This window comes from Ornithodoros turicata, chromosome 9 (genome assembly GCF_037126465.1).
Source record: "Ornithodoros turicata isolate Travis chromosome 9, ASM3712646v1, whole genome shotgun sequence".
NCBI classification, from domain to species: Eukaryota; Metazoa; Arthropoda; class Arachnida; order Ixodida; family Argasidae; genus Ornithodoros; species Ornithodoros turicata.
Window position 1 is genome coordinate 41,140,952 of NC_088209.1, and position 17,998 is coordinate 41,158,949.

At 44.6% G+C, this 17,998-nt stretch overlaps 1 protein-coding gene across 4 annotated transcripts in view; it reads left to right on the top strand.

Moving 5' to 3' along the window:
• The window catches only part of LOC135368975 (cubilin-like), a 23,032-nt gene extending 6,232 nt beyond the window's left edge, over window positions 1-16,800 (top strand). For all 4 annotated transcript variants that reach the window (XM_064602560.1, XM_064602561.1, XM_064602558.1 and 1 more), the window contains exons 5-17: window positions 1,125-1,223; window positions 2,385-2,588; window positions 3,575-3,688; window positions 4,598-4,846; window positions 6,087-6,185; window positions 6,737-7,036; window positions 8,428-8,532; window positions 9,115-9,342; window positions 10,193-10,519; window positions 11,481-11,664; window positions 12,796-12,956; window positions 15,319-15,507; window positions 16,118-16,800. In XM_064602560.1, coding sequence (XP_064458630.1) covers window positions 1,125-1,223; window positions 2,385-2,588; window positions 3,575-3,688; window positions 4,598-4,846; window positions 6,087-6,185; window positions 6,737-7,036; window positions 8,428-8,532; window positions 9,115-9,342; window positions 10,193-10,519; window positions 11,481-11,664; window positions 12,796-12,956; window positions 15,319-15,507; window positions 16,118-16,257 — 2,399 coding nt within the window. In that variant the 3' untranslated portion in view covers window positions 16,258-16,800. The remainder of the gene's footprint in view (window positions 1-1,124; window positions 1,224-2,384; window positions 2,589-3,574; window positions 3,689-4,597; window positions 4,847-6,086; window positions 6,186-6,736; window positions 7,037-8,427; window positions 8,533-9,114; window positions 9,343-10,192; window positions 10,520-11,480; window positions 11,665-12,795; window positions 12,957-15,318; window positions 15,508-16,117) is intronic.
• The last annotated feature ends 1,198 nt before the right edge of the window (window positions 16,801-17,998 follow it).

Sequence of the window (17,998 nt, forward strand, 5' to 3'; positions counted from 1 at the left end):
ACATCTCTACCGGTTCGCTGGATTTCTACCCATCTGGAAAAGTCTGGGAATTTGACTGCTACAGCGGATACTGTTGGCCCCTTTATTTGTGAATGGAAGTCAGGTGCCAAAGCATTACCTCAGGTGCTGCATGCGAAAAGAATGCCGAAAACCCTCTTGCTGAATCGGTCAAATTGCCTGCAGAGTCGAGACTTTGTCGATAGGTTAAGCAGAACTCGCGACAACATGATCTGAACGTGTTCACGACGGGTTCCAGGTTGTTTTGCGCAGCTATCATCCTCACGTGCGCCATATGAGCTGTAGAATAGAAATGAAATGAACGCAAATTGCATGGTCAGAAATCTGTCCCCATCTCTGGAGGGTGGACTTTTGTCCACATGAGTGAATCCCTGATGAATGGGGGCTCACTGGTTGGGGGGAACATAGGTTTATTGCAAAAGAAAAACCAAACAACAGAGGAGCAGTCACAGGCCCTGTGTCAGCGTGAGCCCTGTATCAGTCAGAAAGCACATGAGTTCCCTTCCGACACTCCACTGAAGTGTGCGTTGCAGGGGGCCCAGGTGCATTGCCAGCGAAACCTCCCTCAGCCCCAGGGCAGCAAGCCGCTCCATGAGAGTGGCACGGCGACAGTGGAGGAGCAGGTGGGAAGTGTTGCCCTCGGTAGAGCAGGCTGCACATGCAGGGGTGTCAAGCGTGCTCATTTGGAAGAGCCGTGTTGGCGTTCGTGCCACGCTTAACCGCAGACAGTGGATAGCAGATGCCTCCCTCCTCGTGATGTTTGAGGGAGGGGCGTGTTGCATTTTTAGGTCGAGGGAGTGCAGGAATGTATTGGGCGAGATGGAATGTTCTGGAACACGGCGAGAGGACAAGCGACGTATTTGGAGCTGGCAGGCCGACATTGAGAGCGAGACGCCGAGACAAGGGGCAGCCGTGGGGTGGGCATACTGTATCAAATGCCCCGAGGATCTCGGAACTGTCATTCCAGGAACAGCGACTCTTAGTTTACTGGTGCACCCTTCCAGCCTTGTCACCGCTGGGGAACATGAGGCTGTCATATTTTTGTATAAATCATAAAAATTTAAAAAAAAATCATGAAAAAAATTCATAAAATTTGTAATTTTCAGAGTTTTCCTACTACGTCGCTGCTGAAGAAGTCACCGTGCTAGTTGAAGGCTCAGAACGTGGCAAGCAGGACAGGGTTTTAAAAGGAGTGGTCCACACAGGTGAGTTGCATCTGCGTCTGCTGAGAGACTGCACTAAAAAAGAGAAAGAAAGATAGGGTACGAAGGTTTATTTGCAATATACGGGGCATTTATTTTATCCTTTACAGATTTTTTATTAATAATCTGAGCACAGATGTCATTTTTGCATGTGAGTTATATGGCCAGGCAGACATACTCTCGAAGAAAGCACGCCACTTCAAGGTGACTAATTACCTGCAGTTTGTTGACTCTCTAATTAGGGGTCTTCGGGTTAAAGTGAGATAGCGGAACGTTGAAAGTCATGCCATGTTCTAAAAACCCTGGAACAGAAAAATGCGCATTAAAATGCCCACCTCCAAATTTTCATACGCAAAATGAGCCAAAACCATAGACACTGGGAATTCAGGGAGCTGGGAATTTAGAGCGCTGGAGATTGTTGCAGTAGGTGCCGATATGCTTGTCAGATAAACTGCTCTCCTTCCCAGATAAGCCTCTCTCGGCAAATATGATGGGATTACTGTAATCGTAATTCACAATCGTAATTGCTGTAAACGTATTTTTATTCGCGACGTATTAATTTTCGCGGATCGCGCATTCAGTCATTTGCGAAGTTATTTGTGAGTATTTAAATTCGAGATTCCTGGTCTGTTTCCTTTTTGCGGAATAAACGTCGAGTTGTGTTTGTGCGAGTACAATTTTTGGCAATTTTTAAACGGTCGTGAAAATTCGCAAAACTAATACGTTGCGAATAAAAATACGTTTACAGAAATTAATTTTAGATTATTAGTCCTCATTTAGTTGCTCCCTTCCAGAGGATGTCTGCCTGGAAGCAGAACAGAACAAAAAAAGAAACAAAAACATCATGTGTGCTGGTCTTATAGCTTTTTTGTAAAAACTCTGTAAAGGGTTAAAAAAAAACTTCCTGTATGTAGTGTACCTGGTTCAGTTAGCACTCTCCGTTACAGGGCTGGTGATATTTTTGTCGTCCATTGTCGCGTGATGCGGTTTGGATTACGTGCGCTACAAAATGTTGTAAACACGCGTAATTTGATTCAGGTCTGCCTGCTGCCATAAAAATGTGCTTGGTATCTTGCTGGCACAAATGTCCAGCAAATATGCGCATCACATTTACTTGTCAGTTTGTTCTTATCAATGCTCAGTACCCCTCGCTTGTACTTGCAGGCTGCCAAGAAAATATCACAGATGAAGTTGAAATGTACAAGCTGTTTTCCTACAACAACCAGAGTGTCACCACAAAATGCACCATTAGAATTCATCCGCAGAGCAAAGGCACGCACGTTGCAACGGCCACCGTTAGAAACGTTTCCCTCTCGGGGAAGAGTTCGCTGGAAAGTGACGGCCTGGCGATCAACTACAACAGTAAAAGTGAGTTACGTGACAAACACAACGCACGAGTCTTGGAAGTCTTATTTATTTATTTTTTATACTGTAACTGACTGCCTTTTTGAGTAGCTGACCCGTGTTTCAAAAACAGGTTTTACCCTTAAACGCAAGGACCTAAGTATGCGCTGTTCTGTTAACTTTTCTTTCGTTGTATCGAGATGTTTGTTTGAAACTGTTTCGTTCTAGCGAGTTTTAAAATGCATTGTTCCCTATGGTTGTGTCGCAAAATTCGTTGTATCGTGTTTCCGTTTGACAAGGTTTTACCATATTGCAATACGTTAAAACCTTGTCAAATGGAAACACGATACAACGAATTTTGCAGTGTGGTAAAACCTTGAGCCCTTGAAACCTACAGCAGTACATGTGAGTGGAGGAAATGTCCACCACATTGGTCAGTAGAGCATTCCATGTGCATGTTATCGGGTCGTGACGAGTCAAGCCAACGCCCCCTTGATACAGAAGGCCTGCTTGGTGCCTCCCTTCCCTCCTTCACTAAGTTGGCTACGTAGACACATAAAGTCGGAATTCGTCTGCTATCGTGATTTGCCGTTCTGCAAATTCAATGCCTTGCCTTGATAGCAGCTAATTTTGCAAATTTAAACCTGTAGAAAAAGTGAAACACGCTTTCCAGAAAATCAATTTTGAGAAAGATATGGGGCAAGTTTTACGCTTTATTTTTTGTGGTCCCATTTAGTACGAGGGGATGTTCAGTACTTGCAGACGACAGTGGCTGCCCACGTGGCTGACAGTGGCTTGTCTCCATGCTCCGGCCACTGAAAGCACATTCGTCATTGGCTACGGCCATTGAAAACAGGATCCTCATTGGCTGACTCTCACGTCGACGAGAAAGCAGGCTTTCTCTACATAGATGGTGTTGGTCAAGCACAACTTAATGTGCCTCATGCCACTGCTTAGACAAAATGCCCAAAGGCCCTTGACCTCGGCCGTCCTTGTCTCTTTCTCTGCAGCGATGGCCGCAGCACCGTTTGAGCTCATTCACGAAGAAATTACCCTGATACTGCAACTAGACCAGAGCATCACGGATCAGTCGTTCACGTTGCTGCTTGGCAGAGTTAATAAAGGTAATTGTGGCAGTTGTCGTTTGTGGAAAAGTGTTCCAGAAGCTGAGATTCGTCACGGATATAGGAAAGGGGTTTATACACAAATTTAACTAAACAACAACAAAAAAATTGTTCTGAAGTTTCGTTTCACACGCGCCCGCATGGGTCTGCCCGATGTCTCCCGCATGGAGAAACGAAACGCCAGAATAAATTGTTTTTTGTGTTGTTTAGTTAAATTTGTGTATAAACCCCTTTCCTATATCCGTTATCTTTGACATAACTCAGCAATTTTGTGGTTTTCGTGGGACAGTATCTGGCAACAGTGAGCCTGAGCCCAGGACTTGATAGATGGACCCTGTTGTATAACGTAGCTGTCTCGAGACGCAAAGCCCCAAATTATTATTAATATTAATATTAGTATTATTATTACTACCCCACCCCCCTTGGATGTACAAATCTGCCGGATTCCATAAGCAAGAGTAGTCTAGCAAGAAAGCGGCATTGTGCAAAGATCACCGGCTGACGCTCTTTTAAGCTTTTCTAACTTTTCCTTAAGATGTTCCTGTCACAAAATTTTCTTTTGTTGTGGCACGTTCGGCCGTGCCAGCAACAAGTCGCGTCAGGCATCGTGGTCACGACTGCTTGGGTTTTATCCCGCAAAAATGTCGCAGACAGATTGGAACCCTTACGTAATTCTGTGATGTGTAGAATATTGTGTGGAAAAAAAAAGAAAAAAGAACACGATTGTAAGGGAAACGGCAGGTTTAGCGGATTCGTGTAAAGCTGGGGGCTCTAGACTGTGGCCTGCGATCACCGTCGTGGAGTGAATACGGTGACTGTAATGCGGTGCTGCTTTCTCCCTGGCCGTCGTCTGCTTCGGGCAGGCAAGCAGTGAACCGCACGTCCTGACTTGGTGTGTTCACGATCCAGCTTGCAGTGGCATGTACAAGGTAGAGGACAAGCAGAACCTGACACTGACCGCGGGTGACGAGAAGCTGTACCTGAGCGATGTCGACTGCCGCTGGGTCCTGGAAGGACAGAAGGACAAAGTCCTGGGTGTGACTGTCTCCGAGTTTGCTCTGCAGCACGCTCAGGACTCCTTCGTGGTGACCGACGGTGGTTCGAGGGACTCTCCACCTCTGATGCAAGCCTTCCAGGCTGACAGCGAGCGTGCCAAGGGTGAGCCTTTAAGAAAATGGTTCACGTTTGTTTCTTGTTTATGGTTAAGGCCCTCGGTTTTATGTGCCCTGTCTGTGTTTGTCCTGCAGCATGGAAAATTTTGTAAAGCAGGCTTCACCGCATGCAGGGAAGCGTCGGGTGAAGCCCACTTCTGGGAGGTGCCGTTCGTATTCCGCGAATAGTCGAATATCCGGAAACCCGAATGTTGAGTATTCGATTCGCGAATCTAATACTTTGAGTGATTCTAATATTGTACTTAAATTCGAGAACTGGAATATCCGCACACACCTAAAAAAATAAGGGATGACGTGAAATTCTGTGCCAAGCGAAGGATTCCACGATTAATTCCGCTGAATCGCAGCATCGCGGAAAAGCGAGGGCCTTATTTATGGTAATGCTGTCATAAGTAGTCATGTCACGAACTGTTCGCGAGGTTCAACAAACTTTCAGTGTCCAGTCCAATGTGACCGGGTTTCACAAAGGTTTGCAAAGTTGACCTTTCTAACGAAAAGCTACATATGCTACGACTGATATAGCTCTTAAAATTTTGAACATCTGTTTGTCAGATGCGACAAAACATTGGGTAGAGCTACAAGTTCACGATGAAACGTGCTCACAACGGACAGGGACTGAGGAGGAATGACACCGCACAGCGGGCACTCATTAGTAACTACGGAAAGTTTATCGAAAACACCCGCTCTTATAATAATGCATTCGCAGCTCACAGACCTACCCTATATGATACCCTACCCTGTACCCTACCCTGTACCCTACCCTGTACCCTACCCTGTACCCTACCCCGTACCCTACCCCGTACCCTACCCCGTACCCTACCCCGTACCCTACCCCGTAACCTACCCCGTAACCTACCCCGTAACCTACCCCGTAACCTACCCCGTAACCTACCCCGTAACCTACCCCGTAACCTGTATCTAGGGTTCCGGGTCTTCGGAGTTTGTAATTTTTGAAACCTCTGGGAATGTGGAAAATGTGAAACCCAAAAACAAACTACAGTGACACAACATTGAATGGGCTCGTAATATTACGAAATAACGGGATAAGTTCCGTTTGTCAGCCACACCTGCCACATTTCCGGAGGTCTCAAAAATTATCCGACTCCGAAAATCCGGAGCTCTACCTATATCTTGACCACATGTACGCATGTGCTTTGGAATGTACGTCATTACATAAAGGCGGGAGGAAGCAATACTCATTAGCTGTTTTCACTGTGCCTTCACAGGTCTCCTAATTCGTTCTTCGGGTCAATACCTGTGGATATCGCTCACTCTCGCAGAGTTCGTGGGAAAGGACAAGTTCGATGCTATGGTCAATGTGTACGGTAAGTGACCGTAAGGTTGGTTCCACTAGACACTTGGGTGTTTCTGCATGTATTGAAATTATGGTGCCACTTTGGATTAAAAATGTGCTTCATTTTATTTCGTATCTTCTTTTCTGCTTCGAGACTTGGTAGCCGAAATAAAATTCAAACGGTTAGGAGAACATTGATTTAGTGAGATGCTTTACCGCAGAACCTGCACCTTATCAGCCGATGCAGTGCAGATTCTGCACAAAATGCTGTCATTGAAGCTCCTAACCATTTGCATTTACAGCTAGAAAAGGAAAATATGAAGGTGGTGGCTATTTGAATTTAATTCTGACTACCTCCATCATGGACTTGAGAGTTTTTGCGTTTGATCTATTTAACCAAAATAAAGAAATGAGAGTCGATCTTCTCGAAACTGGAAATTCTGAGAAACAATACCTGTTGTTTGTTTAGTAGCAAAGGTACAAGTTAGGTGAGATTCTGAAGGCAGATAATTTATTAGGGAGAATGATGCTTGTCGCCACGTTGATCCTGTTGAGAAATAAAAAGAAATCGATTCGTCGCAGGTGGAGGGAAGCGTCTTTTCAAGAACGGCGCTGTGAGCATCAATTCGGACGGAGTGGCGTACTTCTTGGAAGTTGATCCGGGACAGCAGGTGCTCCTCGAACAGCCCTCTTTCTCCCTGAAGCCGTCTTCGCACGTGCTCATCTACTCCGACTTCTCACGAAACAGTCCACTGCTGGAGGACCTGAAGGAGAGCTCTCCAAAACGTCCCATTGTGTCCACTGGCAATCGCATGTTGCTCTTGTCCAGCGGCTTCCAGAAGTCTGACAGCTTCAAGGCCAACTTCACCACAGCCAATCCAGGCACGTAACCGACATGTTACCGTATTTGACCGTAGGTTTTTAAAGCTAAAAAATGAGCCTTCAAAGATATGTATCGTATTTATATGTCGAGCCTGAAGTGTTTGGGTACAAATCCATGTACTAATCCAAAATACAGCTGTAGATAAGCATAACATGATACTTTGAACCTGATGACATGGTACTTTGATACTTTGAGGAATGAACACAGTAACGGCAGAAAAACAATTCAGTGTTTTTGTAGAATTCTTCAGTATCATACTGCACCCGCTTCCGTAAGTGAAAATGTCTAGTCATGACTAGAGCCTGAAGTTTTCGGTAAATATTTTTTTCTAAATTCGGGGGGTAAAAATCGGGTAAATAAACATGTGCACTAAATTCATGCAAATTCGGGTGAAAAAACTTCCATTACGCTAAAATCGGGGAGAAATCGGGCTCAGTTATTCAAACTAACTGTAGCGATTTGGTACAGACGGTGATGTAACTACATTTTTCTGCCAAACAAGTAAGTTGGTTCATTCCTACAGACATCCCAGAGAGGGCAATTTGCCTGGCAAAAATCGGGTTTCACCCTAAAGAGGTAACCTTCAATTCGGGGTGCAAATTTGGTGAAGAATCGGGTAAAACCCTAAAACTTCAGGCTCTAGTCATGACACACGTCAAAGTGAGGGATGCGCCAGACGGGCCAACGCCGATGAGAGCAAAACAGTAGTAGGTAAGGACGAGATGGAGATGAGCTCAACCAGTGTTGCCAACATGAGATACGTGGTACACATTATTAGGGCCTGACTTTTTCGGGTTTTATTTTTGGCCAAATTCGGGGGGTAAATATCGGGTGATATTTTTCATTTGAAAATTCGGGTGTATTCGGGTTAAATCCCGTTACGGCATGTTCTGTCGTCAGGAATTCGGGTGTATTCGGGTGATTTTTTTTTTTTGTTTAATAAAAATTTGTCTTAACATGGAACTAATGTTTAGCAATGTTATCAAACTTTATTTTAATGCACGCTTATGTGTGTGCTACGTGACCCGGATGTTTTCGGGTAGATTCGGGTTAAACCCGGATTTTACAGATTTCGTTCGGGGGGGTAAATATCGGGCGGATACGGGTTTAACCCTAAAAAGTCAGGCCCTACACATTATTTTTCCTCTCAGTTGGATGATTCGGGGGGTAAAGGCGGTACGAGCCGTAGGTACATCTACCTCCTGCACCAAAGCTGCGTTCCTCAGTCGAGATTCGTAGTTCCGCGAAGTTCCGTACTTAACCCCGAATTCCGCACACTTTCGCGGAAAAGTCGAGGCCTTGATGGTAATGCTCTGTGCCTAATGTGTGCTTTCGTTTGATTTACTCGCGTGCTCAGTAGAAGGCTGTATTGAAATCAATTCTCTTTCAGGGTGCCACAGCGTTACGTTGGGCAGGCATGGGTTCTACACACTCTCAGGCAACTGTAACACCAGCTGCAGCTGGGTGGTTCGTCCACCTTCGGCGGAAAATAATGGTAATCTTTCGTTACTAACTTATCTGCACTCTGTACAAAGGGTGGTCACACACTCATGGTTGGCCCATGGAATACATGCATAAACAGACGGAAAAAGATCAATTCTGAAATGTGTCTGTTATGTCGGTTAATATTTGAGTAATGCACCAAACGCTGCCTAAAAGTGGAGTTTGTGTAACATTGTAGTGGATGAGGTTTTACCTGTTTGTGTTCTACCAAACTGTGCAATGAGACGTTTGACTGTGTTTGGGAGGCCAAACGTGCTGCTTACCAGGGGTAAGAGAAATTATTGTTTCGGTAGTGTTGCACAGCAATCTGGGAGACGAAACTTTTCATTCGTCATTATAAAATAATGTACTCGTTGTTGTTGTTGCTGATGTAGGTAAGTAAGTCTCCTTATAGTACGAGGAAAAATATAAAAACAGCAGAATAATGCAATATGTATTTGAGAAATGGGAAGCGCCTCTACACAGGATTGGGGCAAGTCGTGTGAGACATTAAATGTGCCCGATATTCTAATACATTTTTTGTCCCTTGAACGCTAGTTTCCGCTATAAAAGTCTTCCCAAATGTTTTCTACAGGAAAATTACTCGTAACCTTTAGTCACTTGAACTTTGGAGCTGGTGGAACCCTATCCCTGAGCACACTGGACATGAAGCCACTGCTCAAGGCCAACTGCTCATCGTCCACTGTGCCCCCGATCGAGGTGAACGCTTCGGATGGCCTGTACCTGAGTGTGAACCGGGGCACGTGCTCAGGGAGTGATGCCAACAGCACGGGTCTCTCCGCAACGGTTACCTCTGTGCCAAGTAGGTGTTACGCTTTATATGCGCACACTTTTATACGGCACATTTTGTTATTACCGTGTTTTATGTACTTTATTTGCCTTCTTGCTGTACATTATTTGTGAGTGGGTTCGCTTCTTTCGAAGCAGCGAGGTTCAAGTGTTCTTTTGCTTCTGTGGGTATCTACCCTGCCACCTTAACCAGATCACTGTAAGAGTAGAAATTTTCACGATCGAACGTTTTTTTCGCAAAATTAGGGTTCCGCCAAATATAGGTAGCGGAAATGAAAAAGTATGGCCACTGGAATTTGCGACTCTGTGAACTCCACAAAGACATTGACTTACTTGACGACCTTTATCCTCACACTTTGTTCTTGTCGAACATTTCTATAATTGAAACGCCACAGCAACGTAAGTACTTGATTTGCATGGGGTATCACTTGGCATGCAGATACATGCCTTCACAAAACCACCACGTGTGTCACTGTTATGGGATTTGAGTTTACGTTAAACGTCTAGAACTCAGCCAGCATGTAGATGGCGGCTAATTCTTGTTGTTACTGTCCGCAGTGTTATGATCATCCTGCTTTCCGCTTTCACACAATTTCCGCTTCCACACGAATTTGCGAATTATTAAGACCATGAAATTAACTGCTTTTATGGTATTGGTTAAACTTATGCTCACGGTGACTGTAACGTTGATGAAACGGTGCCCCATGGGTATAGTAATAACGAAATGCTGCTATTTAAAAATTATTTGAATTTATTAAAAAAATTATGAAACTAATTAAAAACTAATCAAAACTACCAAACCAATCAAAAATTTTGAACTAATAGTAAAAAAATTATGGCATGATTCTGCGGCATTCGCATAGGTGAGACAGCTACGCCAGAGTTGGAGCCACACGTGGGCTATGCACTGCGATCCCCACGGTACCCCAACCAGTACCCTCTGAACTCTAACCAGAGTTGGTCGTTCAAGACCAGTGGCCTGGGCGGTTTCCACCTGACCTTCAACAGCTTTGACCTGAAGCCCGGCCACTTCCTGAACCTCAGCAACGGAGCCATCAACGTCCCTCTCTACGGGTCGACGCTTCCGAAAGACCTCCTCGTTGGCCCACAGCTCAACGCCCTGTTCTCGTCTCCGTCCTCGGGTAGAAAGGAGAGTGGATACGGATTTGATGCTGTCCTGACACCGTGTGGTAGGTACTTCGGGAGTGGGCCAAAAATTCCTCCTATGACCAATTTCTTATCAAAATGTACCGAGACCCCGGTTAATTCGCAGCTCATTCCGAATAATTAGGGCCTGACTGTTTAGGCGTGTACCCGATTATGCCCCGATATTTACCTCCCGATTCGGATCAGGAAAAGCGGGGTTTAACCCGGTGTTTCCCCGAAAACTGTTGGACCAGGGGGAATCCGAAGTCATCATGACTGACACACAGCTTTGGAAACTGTGTTGTAACTGCATAAATATGCTAATATAAACTGTCGAAACAGAGACTCTGCTGCCTCTTAGATGCATAGACTAAATATTGATACCCTGTGTCTACTGGTGTGTAGAGATGCGAAGCCCCGTAAAAAAAAAAAAAAAAATTGTGGGGAAAAAAGTTTTCAGATTTTTTCCTCGTCTCTGGAAAAATAGCCCCAGATTTCCAGGTGACAATATTCAAAAATGTAAATTTTCGTGCCTTTGATGCGTCAACAACCCGAAAACGTTTCTCCCCCCCCGAGTGATTCAAAATTTCCGGAAATTTTGCATTTCAACTAGTGTGTCATGTTATGCCTAATAAACCGGAGATTTACGCCTGACCCAACCGGATTCAACCAGAATTAGGCTGAATCAGGTTCAGTTCAATCGCGATTACACCTGAATTATAGAAGCAAAATCTAACCCAATATTTAACCCTCCCCGAACTCATTCGCTCAACGAGTGCCAATCTCATATGAAATGCCATTGGCAGTGGTGTCACCATGTGGCAGTGAACGAATGTCATTCACTGGGTGTGACACTCAGCTAGCCGTAGGACAGTTTTGAAACCTCCCCAATTCGGTTTTCCCCAAGCTGGCAGGTCTGCATTGATGTTTTTTTATCGTTCTCTGAAGACAGACACGTAGCCCTCACTGCCCAGATGTCGCAATCACGGAGATTCTTTCTCGCAGACGAGTTCCACGATGTCGTCAACAAGAGCGGATTCGTGGAGACACCGTCCTATCCGGCACCTGTCAAGAAGAACAGCCTTTACTACTGGTCAATTACCGTGCCTGACCCAAATAACAACACCGCTACTGCTGTCCGTTTCAACATCTCGTACAACCTGACGTCTCCACCACCCAATATATCTGAGTACGTACGGAAGATGTAATGTTAACATGTTTCGGAAGATGCAATCTAAATCAGAGTTCTATCTGTTGAAGGATTCTGTGCCTATTGTGACGAGTAAAAATCGATTTTTTTTGTTAGAAATTGTTATTGAATTTGTTATTGTTATTACAGTGAACCCTCGTTATTATGACCCCCGTTAGTCTGACATTCACGCTTTATGACCGAATTCGTGGGGAACGGTTTTTTCCCCATGTAAATCCTTCCTGTTAATATGACATTCCGCTTATCGGACTATGACCGAGATTTTTGGGCACAGCTGGGGTCAAAGACACGTATTATCCTCCCGTTATTATGACCGCGTCACGCACCCCTTTGAGTGGCTGCTTAAGTTTCTCAGGAACAAAGTGACACAGTTAAAGTGGGGCGCAAAGGATTAGGGTGACTCGAGGCGTTGTTGTCTTCAAGATTACTCATACCTCTTCTCGGATTGCTAAAGCAGTGAAGCACTGAAAGTTGCCTTATTGTTTTTTGAGCAACACAATGACATTAACAATGTTTGCGTGATCAATAATACTCTTGTACAGTTAGAAAAGCTGATCACTGCAAGCTACTCCAAGCAGTCATTGCTGACAGACTTTTTTTATTAAATAAATTGTTGTACAGCATCATGCGTACGTTTTGTTCTGCCGTGCATGCCCTCTGGTCCCCACTGCACCGCTTTCTCGTTATTATGACAATTCGCTTTATGACCAAAATCTGCGGGAACGGACGCGGTCATATTAACGAGGGTTCACTGTATTATGTTGTTTATTGTTTATATTGTTATTATTATGCTATTTATGTATGTTAGGAATTGTTATTTATTATATGTTATGTTGTTATTATTGTTATTGAATTGAATTTGTTAGAAACAAGACAAAAGGTGTTCCCTCTCCCTGTTTAAGTGGCAGAGTTTTTGAGCCTTGGCGACCGGATCTGAAGTTTTACCCGAGATGACAGCGATGCAATTCAGGAGCACAAACTGGTGCTACTGGATTTAACCTTAAGAGACGTCTGCACGCACATAATACTGATTTTTGTGTTTTCTCGCTTCCCTTCTCCCGACACACGAGGGACGGTCTCTCTAATGCTGCCTTTCCCCCTCTCTCTCAGTTTCCTCATCATCTATGATGGGGACAGCGTAAGGAGTCCTCGGATTTCAAACTTCACCAGCGACCTGCTCATCAGTCGGACGAGGTCGCTCCTTGTGAAGTATGAATCGTCTAAAAACGAGGCGTCTGGAACTCCAGTACGGATTTCCTTCGAAGCATACTGTAAGTAGTTCTGTTCACTGCTCATCTTTAGGGCCTGATTTTTTAGGGTTAAACCCGTATCCACCCGATATTTACCCCCCGAACGAAATCTGTAAAATTCGGGTTTAACCCGAATCTACCCGAAAACATCCGGGTCCCATGGCACACTCGTAAGCGCGCATTAAAATAAAGTTTGATAACATTGCTAAACATTAGTTCCATGTTAAGACAAATTTTTATTAAACAAAAAAAAAATCACCCGAATTCCTGACGACAGAATATGCCGTAACGGGATTTAACCCGAATACACCCGAATTTTCGAATGAAAAATATCACCTGATATTTACCCCCCGAATTTGGCCAAAAATAAAACCCGAAAAAGTCAGGCCCACTCATCTTCCCCTGTGGTAGTGTACCGGTTGGAGTTCAGAGTAAGCTGCTGGAGGGCACATTTGGATGCCATCATTCGTGTCTGTTGAAGATGAGATAGGTTGTGGAAGATGAGATAGGTTGTGGAAGATGAGACAGGTTGTGGAAGATGAGACAGGTTGTGGAAGATGAGACAGGTTGTGGAAGATGAGACAGGTTGTGGAAGATGAGACAGGTTGTGGAAGATGAGACAATGTTGGCGTAACATTCAACAGTGTCAGAGGCCCCCAGCTCTTTGCAGTTAAAGGTGTCGTAAAGGAGCAGACAAACAGGCTGTGCTGGAGGTGTAGTTTTTAACGGCTTGTTGCTCGTAAACCCAGCGCGACAAGTTACGCATGTGACAGGGAATGGTAAATATTTTTTTTTTTATTTGCTCGTATAATTGCGGTAAAAACTGAACAGTTTATTCGGAGAGTTTGGCAATTGGGAGTGTGTCATCTTACGCAACACGATAGGCGGCGCCAATGCCTGAGCCGCCATTTTGTAGTGGAGAGTCCTCCTCGAAATTTCCCCGTGCCTTTCATTCCGCCATTTTGGAGCGGAGGTACGGCGTTCAGATCTCCGCATGCCGCGGCGGCTCGCCTTTCGTTCCTGCCAAGTGGGCGGAGCGATGACGTATGCGATGTCACACTGGACGACGTCTTTGGGCAGCCCAGGATCAAAGAATGGCCAAACTCTCCTCATATGCAGCTCGGGGCGACATCTGGTGGGAAATAATCCCCAATCTATCGAGCGACTGTGGATCTGTGTTCCTGACTGGCTTACTGCTCATGATGACAAAGAAGCCTACTTTTTTTGTTTTACACCCAGTGTTATGTGCCTGCAGTATAGTATTGCCACTGTACTTGACAAGCAATGCGATGTTGGAGGCGATGTCGACACAGTGTTGCTCATAATTTTCAATTAATTTTCTAAATAAAAAAAAACTACAGTTGGGACGTGAGAGATATGAGGGCTCAGACTATCAAAATAGATAAATTTTCTAGGATTGTACCTCTAACTGCGTTATAGTAGCTGTCTTCGAACGGCGAAAAAGTGCAAGAGGCAGTGTAAAGGGGTGCAAATGAAGTGCAAATTTCTGAGCAATTATTGTCTGTAAATTGACTCGAGGAGTAAAAACATGCCCATCATAACAAAATTGATTGACAATACGCGCTATGTGGACGATAAACGATCGCCACAACCGCTCGACCGTCGTCTGCTCCACTGTGCGTGGAACGTTGCACAGATGTCTGGGACTGTGCAGCATTTTCGTGAACTCTTGCTGCACTTTTTCCAATCGAATGGCAGAGTGTAGTGCAAAGGCTGCACCTCCGCTGAATCGAATGCGGCAACTTGCACCGTTTGCACCAGTCGAGAAAGTGCAGCCCGATCGGAAGAGGCGCAGCAATACCGGAGCTCTGTGGGGATCTTCGAATCCCACGTATTAAACGACTACGGGACACTTCGAATGGTTTTCTAGTACTTAGATGTGATAGCATGGTGCCTGTTCTCTTGACACCGTAGCCAGCTTCGCCTTTTCTGTAATATTTTCGCTCTGCGTTATGTTCCTTTTTTTGACTCACAATAACACCACGTAGTTTCATATCAACCTGTGGACCTTGTTGTAAGCTCTCCCAACTCTCTAGCTCTTGTATTATCAATCTGTTACATTTTAATTGAGTATCTTGATTTACTAGTCTTTGTTCACTGTTATTTATTACTGTTTTGTGTTTTTTTCTTTTTTCCCACTCCCTCTGTAATGCTCTTGTATTATCGACACATTTTAATTGAGTATCTTGATTTACTGATCTTCGTTCACTGTTATTTATTACTGTTTTGTGTTGTTGGTTTTTTCTTCTTCTTTTTTCCCACTCCCTCTGCAATGCCCAACGGGTCTTGAGGGTATAATAAATAAATAAATAAATGTTTCCTCTTGATTGCTGTTAATAATACACTTCTCTGCTGTGCTCAGATTGCAACAAGTCTGACACATGCCACAACACGGGATACTGCATCCATGAGGACTGGCGCTGCAATGGAGTGAACGACTGCGGCGACAACACGGATGAGCTGTACTGCGGGGGCGTGCCTCCGCCCCAACCGCCCCCGGCTCCCACGACCCCCGCGCCCGGTCCTCCGAGCGAACATACTAGTGGCGGAGGTATGTCGAGCAACGTGTGGCAGTTTAAACAACCAGTTTTTTCAGACCTGTACCCGTTCGGAACTTGTTGTAGGGGAACACACAGTCTTCCCCTCAAAGGCATCAGATCACACTAAGCGTAATTGCTAAGAATGTTCAAGTATTAGTGCAAAATGTAATGCATTACACTTCAGTTATTTCGATTTTGGTCACTTATATTTCTCGCGTAGTTTCATCTGGTCTATGGGTAAGGGTCCGAATTTTCGGTGTTTTCATCTGGCAGTGGTCGGGGGACACTTGCCAGATTTTTTAATTTCTGGAATTTGTGACTTTTTTTATATACGTTTCAGAGAACATACAAAAAAATGCCAAATTTTCCAAATTTGGTCAAAATGCCAAAAATTTTCTCCATTTTCAAATTGAGAGTTGCGGTGGGCGCCTTGCTATTTTTGCCAAACGAAAACACTGAAAAGTCGGAACCTTATGGGAAAACGTGACACTGTCGTCTGCAAAGGCCGTGCAACCTAGTTCTCAGATTAAATCTGATTGCACCTGTACGTGGCCCAAACCCAATTTTTGATACCGGCGAGCGGCATCTAATTTTTTCTCTCGATCTCTTATCTCTTTACAGTGTCTCCAGCAGCATTTGCCGTCAGCATTATTATCGCCCTCATACTGGGTATCGCAGGCACGTTGGTGGCGCCGGTGCTGGTGCGCCGGTACAGAGCCTACCGGTACTCCCGATTCTCGAGCGTGTCAGTCACGGAGTGACTGCGGCGTAAGTTCGTTCCCTGCACAAAGGTGCAGGTGCATTGTGATACCGTGGCGTACCTTCAGCATTTAGTTAGTTGCAAACAGTTTCTGTTAAGTGTCAGGATACATTAGGTTTTCCCGTAGCATGTTAAGGAAATAGTTCGGTTCCCTGTTTGTTTTGTTTGTTACGTACTTCGTGTTCTGGGGAGAGTTCGCGAAAACCAGGGAGACTAACACTAACCATAGTAAAGGAAAACCTCACCACACACCGTCCATTGCCCCGAATGCATTGCTTTATCGAAAGGGGGCGTACTTCTATCAGAAAGGTGTTTCTATGCTTTTATGAAATCTCACATTGTTGCGTGCCTCTACGGACTCCACTGTAGATATTAATGTAGAGGAGCATGTTGTGTGTCAGCAAGCAAGCTGCGCTTAACGAGAGCAAGTCACATGTAACAGAGGTACGTTAATTTCCAGCACTCTTCACTCGTGTATCTTTCATTACATTTCTTCTGTGTGTTCTGTACAGGGTGCTAGTAAAATGGTTTTCTCAAGTTGAAACGTTGTTGGTTGATACAAATCGCTCGTCAGCGACCGTGGTTGTAGCGTTGAAGCTGTTGTGCATCCCGGGATGGGTCAGGGTGAACAGGGTTAGTCTAGGAAACATCGATCGCGTCGTAAAAATGGAAGAGTGCGTTTATCCTGCATCAAACCTTGCAGACTGATAGTGATTTGTCTTAAGTTTTTGTTTAATTTTTTAAATTTTTATTTAATTATTATTTCATTTTTAATTTTTTGCGAACATTATGGTCATGTAGAGAAAATATAAACACACTAGCAATATCTCACCCCGTGCATTTTCAATAGCGTGTATTAGACGCCATTTTTTTTCTCGTGCCTGCTTTTCTTTGTCATCGCTACACGCAGATGGCGCTGCCTGCAATAATGTGACATGTTGACGCTAAGAACTAATCCCCCTTTTCTGTATGTTGGCACCACCTGTGTGTGCCGATATGAAAGTGGAGGCACACAGGAAAAAATGGTTGCCTTTGAGTAAGGTAGGCCATAGAAAATGTGTGGGGCACAATTTTTTCTTGACTCAAAATTTTTTCTCTACATGAGAATAACGCTCGAAAAAAATGCCAATAAATGTTCGGACAAACGGGCTCTCGGTCTGCAAAGTTCCATCTGGGATAAACGCAGTCTTCTATTTTAACAGTGCGATCGGTGTAATGTTTTTATAGACTATCCCTGCAGACACATTGTAGCCTCATATTATGTGGGGGGTGATCACTTTTGTAATACTATGCCTGTTTTGTGGACACAAGGTCGCAGGTAGAAACCTCTGCACAAGAGGTCGTGTGCGGAGATTTTGGTACACTTTCAGTTATTGTTAGTTTTTGAAATCGGTCTAGGCTAAAGTAAGCTCAGAGTGTCTACCAACCTGATAAAACTGCGAATTATCGGTGAATTTTGATGGAACTGCAAAAAGTCATGGAAGTTGCCAAAAAGCAGCCACGCTGCAGTAGGTAACAGTTTCCCAATACAACAAGCTTAGAGGCAGGAGAGCAGGACAGCCGACACACTAAAAAAAGATTAGGGTCATAAGTGAGGTACGCTATGACTAGAGCCTGACGTTTTAGAGTTTTACCCGATTCTTCCCCGAATTTGCACCCCGAATTGAGGTTCACCTTTCTAGGGTTAAACCCGATTTCTACCTGCAAAACTGCACCTAGGCTAGGCACCTCAAGGCATCGAC